Here is a 9963-nt window from a genome sequence, read left to right on the forward strand (position 1 = left end):
AAAAAAAAAAAAAAAAAGAAAAAGAAAAAGGCTATAGAAATAAATATGTTTTTGTTAGTTTAATACCAAGTTTATAAGCTATTTTGCAACATTAAAGTGTAACCACTCAATACATAGTGTTAATAGAGAAATCACCTGCAACCAAGTTTAAAAAAATATGTATTTTCAGGACTTAGTTAAAGTGCTACTCCCACAGCAATAATACGTTTTGGTACACAGCCATCACTTTACAAGAGAGTGAAATTTTTTAAGGAAAATCTTAAAAAATTCCTTACAGACAATATTCCCTAGACACATTTTCCCAAAGACAGAATCCAGAGTGAAGCTTCAGGCCTAAAAAATCTGTACTCTCTTTAAAGACCATGCATTAGTCAATATTATATAAGCCAATATAGAGAGTACATTGTACAAAATTCCTCTACATCACTTAGCTTTGCTGTACTTTATAATATTTATGTGGCATTTAATGTCCTTAGGCCAATATTAAACAAGTTCCCAAGAATCCACACCAATGAGGACAGGGATCACTAAGAACTAAATAAGTGTCAGGGAAAACAGAAGACAGAACTATTGCTGCATATGGATGTGTCCTTCAAGGGTTTATTGCTCATTCCTGCCTGCAAGCAACTTAAGTAGGCTACTATAACCAAATCAAGACTTAACATCACTTCAGAGTTCCTCCATTTATTATTTCCTGAACTCGATTTTACATAAACATAAAATCAAAAACTGAAACCTTAACACTTGCTGCAACAATCATACATTTTGAAAGGTAACATTCAAGTTGTCAGAGACACAAGCTTAGCTGAGAACACAAGCTTCACTTCTCCACAGATGCCTCAAGAATTTCAAAGCACTGGAAACTTACCACACATACTCAGCAGGAAATAAGAAAACACTGATAATTCATTCACAGTTATAGTTTTCCCCAAACTTTATAAAGATTCCCCCCAAAAGGAGCATGTGTTTTACTAAGCATGGACCTGAAGATGTGAGTCAGTCCAGCTATTCATAAACAGGAATAAAAAGATGAAGGTAATAAAACGTTATAGGCATGAACTGTGCATGGTGGCTCGCACCTGTAATCCCAACACTTTAGAAGGCCAAGATGGGAGGATCACTTGAGGCCAGAAGTTTGAGACAAGCCTGGGCAACATAGTGAGACACCATCTCTAGAAATTTTTTTTTTTTAATTAAAAATAAAATTAAAATATTTTTAAATAAAGTGCCCGTAATCCTAGCACTTTGGGAGGTCAAGGCGGGTGGGCTGCCTGAGTTCAGGAGTTCAAGACCAGCCTGAGGAACATGGTGAAACCCCATCTCTACTAAAAAAAAAAAATACAAAAAATTAGCCGGGCATGGCAGCGTGTACCTGTAATTCCAACTACTCAGGAAGCTGAGACTGAAGAATGGCTTGAACTTGGGAGGTATGGGTTGCAGTGAGCCAAGATCATGCCACTGCACTCCAGCCTGGGTGACAGAGAGAGACTCTGTCTCAAAAAAAAAAAAAAAAGATTTAATAACAATATTACTGGGCCAATTTACTGAACAAACCTGTAGCCAACCATACGTGTGCTCAATAGAGAGTTCAAAAGGAAGCAGCCAAAAAATGGATTTTAAGGTTTATTTTGTATGAAAATGGCCCCTCAATCCTGATAACATTTAAATGACAAGCATTCATACAATCCACAAACATTTGAGTATATTCTTCTCTGGATCAGGCACTGGTGCCAAGATAGGAAACGTAAGCAAATTTCACAAAGCAAAAACAAGGTAAAACTTGAGATTCAATACCTAGTATCTCAGGTTAAAAGTCACACCACCACAACCGATAAGCAGCAGCCAATATTTCCTGCTAAAGATAAACTTTTTGACTCAAGAAAAGGAGCCGAATACCACCTTTAGCCTCTGAAACTGCTGCTGTCCCTGCACTGGTGCAACTGGTGGGGCTGGATGAGCATGACTCTGGACCACCTGGCCTCCGTGGGGCTGCACAGCTGTTGGGTGATGATGGCTGCTATGAACTGCTGCTATGGTGGGCCCATGACTGCCGGAGCTCTGTGGCACGGCTGAAACCTGTGGTGAACAAAATACAGACAAGAAACTTCAAGGCTTGTACATTCTTCCCTAAATGTGTCTAGAAAACTAACATAAATACACAAAGATAATTAACTGGTAACCCAAATTTCTGCTGGGTGTGACGGCTCACACCTATCTCACCTACATGGGAAGATCACCTAAACTCAGGAGTTCAAGGCTGCAGTGAGCTATGATCATACCACGGCACTCCAGCTTGGACCGCAGAGTGAGACCATGTCTCTAAAAAGAGAAAAGACAGCCTGGGCAACAAAGTGAGATAGATACCATCTCCACAAAAAATAAAAAAATTGGCTAGTTGTGGTGACATGCGCCTGTGGTCACACCTACTCTAGAGGTAAAGGAGAACTGCTTGAGTCCACAAGTTCAAGGCTGCAGTGAGCTGTTATCACGCCACTGCTCTCTAGCCTGAGTGACAAAGTGAGACCCTATTTCAAAAAAAAAGGAAAAGAAAGAAAAAGAAACCCAAACTTTCCACAAAAGGAACTGGTGAAATAATAAATTACAACCCACCCATGTTATAATAGCATTATTATTATTATTTTTTTGGGGGGACGGAGTTTCGCTCTCGTTACCCAGGCTGGAGTGCGATGGTGCGATCTCGGCTCACTGCAACCTCCGCCTCCTGGGTTCAGGCAATTCTCCTGCCTCAGCTTCCAGAGTAGCTGGGATTACAGGCACGCGCCACCATGCCCACCTAATGTTTTGTATTTTTAGTAGAGACGGGTTTTCACCGTGTTGACCAGGATGGTCTCGATCTCTTGGCCTCGTGATCCACCCGCCTCGGCCTCCCAAAGTGCTGGGATTACAGGCTTGAGCAACCGCGCCGGGCAATAGCATTATTTGTAGCTATTAAAAATTGCATAGTTTAGCTGGGCACAGTGGCTCACACCTAAAACCAGCACTTTGGGAGGCCCAGGCAGGCGGATCACTTGAGTCCAGGAGCTAGAGACCAGCCTGGCCAACATGAGGAGACCCATCTCTACTAAAAATACCAAAAATATTAGCCGAACGTGGTGACACATATCTGTAATCCCAGCTACTGGAAAGCTGAGGCACGACAATCACTTAAACCTGGGAGGTGGAAGTCGCAGTGAGCTGAGATGGCACCACTGCATTCCAGCCTAGACAACAAAGCAAGACTCTGTCTCTAAAAGGAAGAAAAAAAATTATTATAGTTTATTTCAAACTATCTGGGGTATAAGATTTTTCTTAAAATTCCCAATCCATCAAGGACCACAACTTTTATAAGAATCCAATAAAAAAAAATTACTGTGAAAGTGAAATAAAAAATACATAAACCCATAATTTTCTTTTTCTTTAATTGAAATGGCGTCCCACCCTCTCACCCAGGCTGGAGTGCAGTGGTACAATTATGGCTCACTGCAGCCTTGACCTCCCCAGGCTCAAATGATCCTCCTAGCCCAGCCTTCTGAGTAGCTGGGACTACAGGCACATACCACCATGCCTGGTTAATTGTTGTACTTTTTGTATAAACAGGGTTTCACCATGTTGCCCAGGCTGGTCTCGAACTCTTGGGCATGCAGTTCACCTGCCTTGGCCCCTCACAGTGTGGGTCCCAGGCATAAGCCACTATGTAACTTTCATTACTTCATTTTAAAAATAAAAGGTAATGTCCAATTGCTAGAATTGTTTCCAAACACTCTGAATTTCTATGCTTAAGTCATTAAAGACTAGAAACAAAGGATACAGATTATCATTTGTAAGCCACGCTTTCAATAGCAGTGATATAGATGAATATATTTAAACCTGAAAAAAAGTCCATAATCCACAAGTTGAATGTATTCATGTACTGTATATAGACTTAAACTTTTAAATAACTTTTTAAAGCACGTTACACTGGGTGACAGAGCAAGACCCTGTCCCAAATAAATAAATAAATAAAAGCACATTACAAAGCAGTATGATAAAGATTTTAAACCCTAGACAACTGATACATAACAAAATGTTAGCATTTAATCTTGTGGCTACAAAATTATAGATGACTTTTATTTTGTTTCTTTCTATTCTTATAGTGTGTTTAGTAGAGATAGGGTTTCACCATGTTGGTCAGGCTGGTCTCGAACTCCTGACCTCAAATGATCCTCCCGCTCTGAACTCCCAAAGTGCTGGGATTACAAGTGTGAGCCACCATGCCTGGCCTAATTTATTTTGCTTATCTTGGTTTGCTACAAGCATTATATCGAATGTAAAAATTTTTTTTCCCAAATTGTTGGTGGTTTGGCCTCAAACAAATGTCTTTTCTATTCTTTTATCTCAATCTTTCTCTTCTTTTAAGTTTGAGAAAATAAAAGCCACACCCACCTTCCTTCTATATCTATTGCAAGAAATGCTATAAAAAATTTCAGAGCTTTTTTTCCCCCTTTTTCAGACCTGTTGATCACCATGGAAAACAACAATCTGACCAAATGCCTGAGTGCCCCATCCCCAAAATAAGGAGACTAAATAACATGAAACTTTCTTTCTCTAAGCAATGTGAAATTTTATACTACAATTTAAGAGTGAGTAAAACTGTTTTCAAATCCTTACATTTATAACAATTATCCTGGAGGGAGATGAAGAAATGAGGGAGAGGGAGAAACTGAGTGACTATGCATAAATCCACAGAAACAATGCAAGGTATATTAAGAGTAAAAGAAACTATTTAGACAATTCTAAAAGCTCTAATATACTTCAACATGGGCTATTATTCTGAGTTTCTATATTCCACATGTATACAGGTTTACAGGCTTTTACAAAACTGACTTGGAGTTTAGGTGGTTAGTTTTATACAAGCACATAGTTTCCATATGGAAAAAATGTAATTATCCCACATGTAGGAAATAGTCATTAACCTGTCTGGATAATGAAAGTAATCACCCAAGGAAAACAAGCAACTTTTTTTCCTTCCAAGTCCTAAAAAATGCCATCTGTTGGCAGTCTTCTGAGCGCTGCCCTAGCCCCACAGGAAGGCATTAGAATGCTTCAAGGGGACCCCTGAGGAAGACTGACACCTAAGGAATGACCATTTCCTACTTCAACTGCATTTCCCTATTTGTATTTTTATACTAAATTATTAGAAATGGAATTGCCAGATCAAAAAGTAACAAAAGAATCTGACACAAACTGCCAAATCACTCTCAAATAAGATTACCTCAGTTTATACTCCCAGTACCAGCCATACCTTTTTAAGGTCACTAACAAGTGAGGTTGAAGGCCTCTCCAGACCAGCTATACGTTGAAGTAGAAAGACATCCACTACATATTAAATAAAAAGAGTAAATGGCAGAACAGTATGTACTGTACGATCCAAATTGCACCCCAAAAAAGTGGAAAGGCCAGCCGCAGTGACTCACGCCTATAATCCCAGCACTCTGGGAGGCCAAGGCAGGCAGATCACTTGAGTCCAGGAGTTCTAGGCCAGCCTGGGCAACATGGTGAAATGCTCTCTCTAAAAAATATACGAAAATTAGCCAAAGGTGGCGTGCACTTGTAGACCCAGCTACTTAGGAGACTGAGGTGGGAGGATTGCTCGAGCCCAGGAGGTGAAGGTTGCAGTGAGCCAAGATCGTGCCATGGCATTCCAGCCTGTGCAAGAGTGTGACACTGTCTCAAAAAAAAAAAAAAAAGTGAATTTAGATAGCTATATAGGTTGATACAGATAACAAAACTGGATGCCGAAGAAATTCACCAGTGGAGAAAATCCGAGGGGTGAGAGAGAAAAAGTGATTTTCTATTCTTTCTTAAAAAAAAAAAACAACCAAGTATGGCCAGGCGCAGTGGTTCACACCTGTAATTCCAGCACTTTGGGAGGCCAAGGTGGGCAGATCACTTGAAACCAGGAGTTCAAAACCAGCCTGGCCAACATGGCAAAAACCCATCTCTATTAAAAATACAAAAATTAGGCTGGGCATGGTGGCTCACGCCTGTAATGCCAGCACTTTGGGAGGCCGAGGTGGGCGGGATCATGAGGTCAGGAGTTCGAGACCAGCCTGACCAACATGGTGAAACCCCATCTCTACTAAAAATACAAAAAAAATTAGCCTGGCATGGTGGTGTGCGCCTGTAATCCCAGCTACTCAGGAGGCTGAGGCAGGAGAATCACTTGAACCCGGGAGGCGGAGGTTGCAATGAGCCGAAAGTGCACCAATGCACTCAAGCATGGGCAACAGAGTGAGACTCCATCTCAAAAAAATAAAATAAGGCCAGGTGCAGTGGCTCATGCCCATAATTCCAACACTTTGGAAAGTAGAGGCTGGCGGATTATCTGAGGTCAGGAGTTTGAGACCAGCCTGGTCAGGAGTTTGAGACCAGCCTGGCCAGCATGGTGAAACCCTGTCTCTACTAAAAATACAAAAATTAGCTGGGTATGGTGGTGCATGCCTGTAATCCCAACTACTTAGGAGGCTTAGGCAGGAGAATCGCTTCAACCCAGGAGGCGGAGGTTACAGTGAGCTGAGATCGCACCACTGTACTCCAACCTGGGCAACAAACCGAGATCCTATCTTAAAAAATAAAGTAAAATAAAATAAAATAGGCCAGACACCGTGGCTCACGCCTGTAATCCCAGCACTTTGTGGGGCCGAGAGGGGCAGATCACCTGAAGTCAGGAGTTCAAGACCAGCCTGGCCAACATGGTGAAACCCCACCTCTATTAAAAATACAAAAAATTAGCCAGGTGTGGCAGAAGGCACCTGTAATTCCAGCTACTTGGGAGGCTGAAGCAGGAGAATCGCTTGAATCTGAGAGGTGGAGGCTGCAGTGAACCGAGATTGTACCACTGCCCTCCAGCCTGGGAGATAAAAGCAAAACTCTGTCCCAAAAAAATAAAAATAAAATAATTTTAAAAAACCAAAGTGATAAACTTTTGTTAAACAAAAATGGGCAAAAAACAAATTCCTCACTTCTACAAAACAGAGTAACAGATGAATGATCAGTGTTGGTCAGGACATAGAACAACAGAAATATGCAATGCTTGGGGGAATTTAAAGTGGTATACCTTCTAAAAACAATTTGGCAGTACTCGCTAAAGATGCATATACCCTGTGCCCCAGCAATCCCTTTCATAGGTACTTGAGAAACTCCTCTATGTCCTCAAACCTGCTGACTGGTTTGCAACAGGATAAGGAGTTTGCACCACAATGTAAACCAACTATGGCTGACCCTTGAATAATATGCGTTTTGTTTTCTTTTTAAAGAGACGGGGTCTCACACTGTTGTCCAGTCTGAACTATAGTGGCTTGATCATAGCTCACTGCAGCCTTGACTTCCTGGGCTTGAGCAATCCTCTCACCTCGGTCTCCCAGGTAGTTAGGACTACAGACGCACACCACTATGCTGGGCTAGTTTTTTGTTGTTGTTGTTTTGTTTTTCTAATTAATTAATTAAATTATTTCTTTCTTTCTTTTTCAGACAAGTTCACACTGTCACCCATGCTGTGGTGTGGTAGCAAATTCACTGCAGCCTCCCAAGAAGCTAGGAACACAAGTGTGCACCACTATGTCCTGCTAATCTTTGTTTATTTTTAGGAGACAGAGGGTCTTGCTATGTTACCCAGGCTAGTCTCTAACTCCTGGGCTCAGACAATCCTCATGCTTCCAACTTCCCCAAGTGTTGGGATTATGGGTGTGAGCCACTGCACCCAGCAACAACACAAGTTCACTTATACGTGGATTTTCTCCCACCTCTGCCACCCCTGAGATGGCCAGACTAATCCTTCATCTTCCTTCTCCCTCCTCCTCAGCCTACTCAATGTGAAGACAAGGATGAAGATCTTTATGATGATCTACTTCCACTTAATGAATAGTAGATATATTTTCTCTTACTTATGATTTTCTTAATATTTTCTTTCCTCTAGATTATTGTAAGAATACAGTATATGACAAATATACAGAAGACATGCTAACCAACGATTTATGTTATCGGTAAAGCTTCTGGTCAACAATAGGCTATTTGTATTTAAATTTTGGGGGAGTCAAAAATTATATATGGGCTGGATGCAGTGGCTCAGACTTGTAATTCCAGCTCTTTGGGAGGCTGATGGGGGAGGATAACTTGGGGCCAAGAATTTAGGACCAGCCTGGCCAATATAGCAAGACCTCATCTCTACAAACGTCTTAAAAATTAGCCAAGCATGATGGTGGGCACCTGTAGTCCCAGCTACTAGGGAGGCTGAGGCACAGGAGGGCTGCTTGAACCTAAGAGTTTGAGCTGTAGTGAGCCATGATCATACCACTGCATCCCACCAGGGGCCACGGAACAAGACCCTATCTCTCAGAAAAAAAAAAAAGAAAGAAAAAAAGTTATACATGTATTTTTGACTGCATGGGGTTGGGGGGTGAGGGGTCAGTGCATCAATCCTCACACTATCCAAGAGTCAGCCATATTTCTCTATAATGATGTTTAATTCAGCTGCCTTTTATTTTATTTTACTTTTTAAAATTAAAATTACTTTTTGCTGCCCATCACTGATTTTTAAAAATAAATAGCAAAACTGTCTTAATAAGTGTGATGATTTAAATTCTGGCACGAGCTTCTTATTTTGTCATGAATTGCCACTGAGTGCACTAAGAGAACATGAGAATGTTCATGGCAGCACCTTTGTAAAAGCAAAAACCTGGAAACGGCCCAATAGTCCAACAGTAGAACTGACAAATAAATTGAGTACATGCATCTAATTCATACCAGAGTAAAAACGGTGTTATCACAGCTATCTATAAAAATACGGAGTTTAAAAAATAAAGTGCATCAAAGAAAATGTTTCCATTTATATGAAATTTCAGAAATACCAAAACTAAACAATTATGTTAAGAGATTTTTTTTAAGTAAATAAAGTCAAGGGAATGATAAACACAAAGTTTAGATTAGTGGCTACCTCTGAAGTGAGGGAAAAGAAGGGATCAGAGAGGGATACACAGGGAACTTCAAAGGCCATGACATTCTCTTTCCATAAACTTGTATGGTGAGTACACAAGTTTGTTTTTTTTTTACCTTACACATACTCCACAATTTTTTAATATCTAATTCAGTATTTAGAAATGTTTTCTAATTGTCTAAAATTATTCCTCCTCCCTCATTCTAGTCCCCTGGTTGGCTCCAGCTTACCTGGTAGCCGGGTGTTACAGAGTACTGAATTCCTGTGGCTGACTGCATGGTCTCTGCCCCTGCATCATACACAGGAGGGGTGGGGGCAAGCACCTGGTGCCAGTGAGGAAAAACTTTTGTGCTTCCAGGGATTTGATGCTGCTGGGCTGCATACACCGGTGACTCCTGGTCATCCAAACGCCGCTTCATTCTGCGCTCATGCTCAGGGATGCACTACAAAACCTGCAGAAACCAAAAGCAATAGCATGCAAGTCAATTCTCACTCCAGTGTGATGGATGCAACTTAGGAGTCACCCAAGTTTAGTATAAGCTTGATTCCCAGAGCTGATAATCTATTTCATCTTAGTGATGAAGTTTAAGTGCATGTGAGCATAAACACCCCCGAACACATTGTGAACAAGTTATAACTGAAAAACACAAACATTTAAATAATAGTTTTAATTAATTTGGTACTCTGAAGTTGAAAAATAGGCTCCAATTTAAAATATAAACACAACCTTTTTTCCCTTTATTCTCTAGTTTTCTCCTCAAATGCTATCATTCCTAATATTTATTACATATCCACATGCTGCAAAAATATTCAAGTGCTTCTTCTTAAATCTTCTCAAGACCTACTATTATAATTATGGTCTAATTTAACATTTGTTTCAACAATTAAAATGATATCATGGAAAGAACACTGTGCCAGGAATAGGAAGACAAAAGATTCTAGACTTGTCAATTTAAGAAGCTATGTACATTTCTTTTTTTTTTTTAAGAAGA

At 40.5% G+C, this 9963-nt stretch overlaps 1 protein-coding gene across 4 annotated transcripts in view; it reads right to left on the reverse strand.

Annotated features, from left to right (window-relative positions):
• Positions 1-9963, reverse strand: part of SIN3A (SIN3 transcription regulator family member A) — an 87910-nt gene that overhangs the window by 50409 nt on the left and 27538 nt on the right. For 2 of the 4 annotated variants that reach the window (XM_017547946.2, XM_017547944.2), the window contains exons 2-3: positions 9202-9423; positions 1900-2076 (exon numbers count right to left, since the gene is read on the reverse strand). In XM_017547946.2, the coding sequence (XP_017403435.1) occupies positions 1900-2076; positions 9202-9390 (366 nt within the window). In that variant the 5' untranslated portion in view covers positions 9391-9423. The remainder of the gene's footprint in view (positions 1-1899; positions 2077-9201; positions 9424-9963) is intronic. The other 2 variants (XM_017547947.2, XM_017547948.2) reach the window with 1 other exon arrangement.

Source organism: Cebus imitator, unplaced genomic scaffold (assembly GCF_001604975.1).
Source record: "Cebus imitator isolate Cc_AM_T3 unplaced genomic scaffold, Cebus_imitator-1.0 Scaffold203, whole genome shotgun sequence".
NCBI classification, from domain to species: Eukaryota; Metazoa; Chordata; class Mammalia; order Primates; family Cebidae; genus Cebus; species Cebus imitator.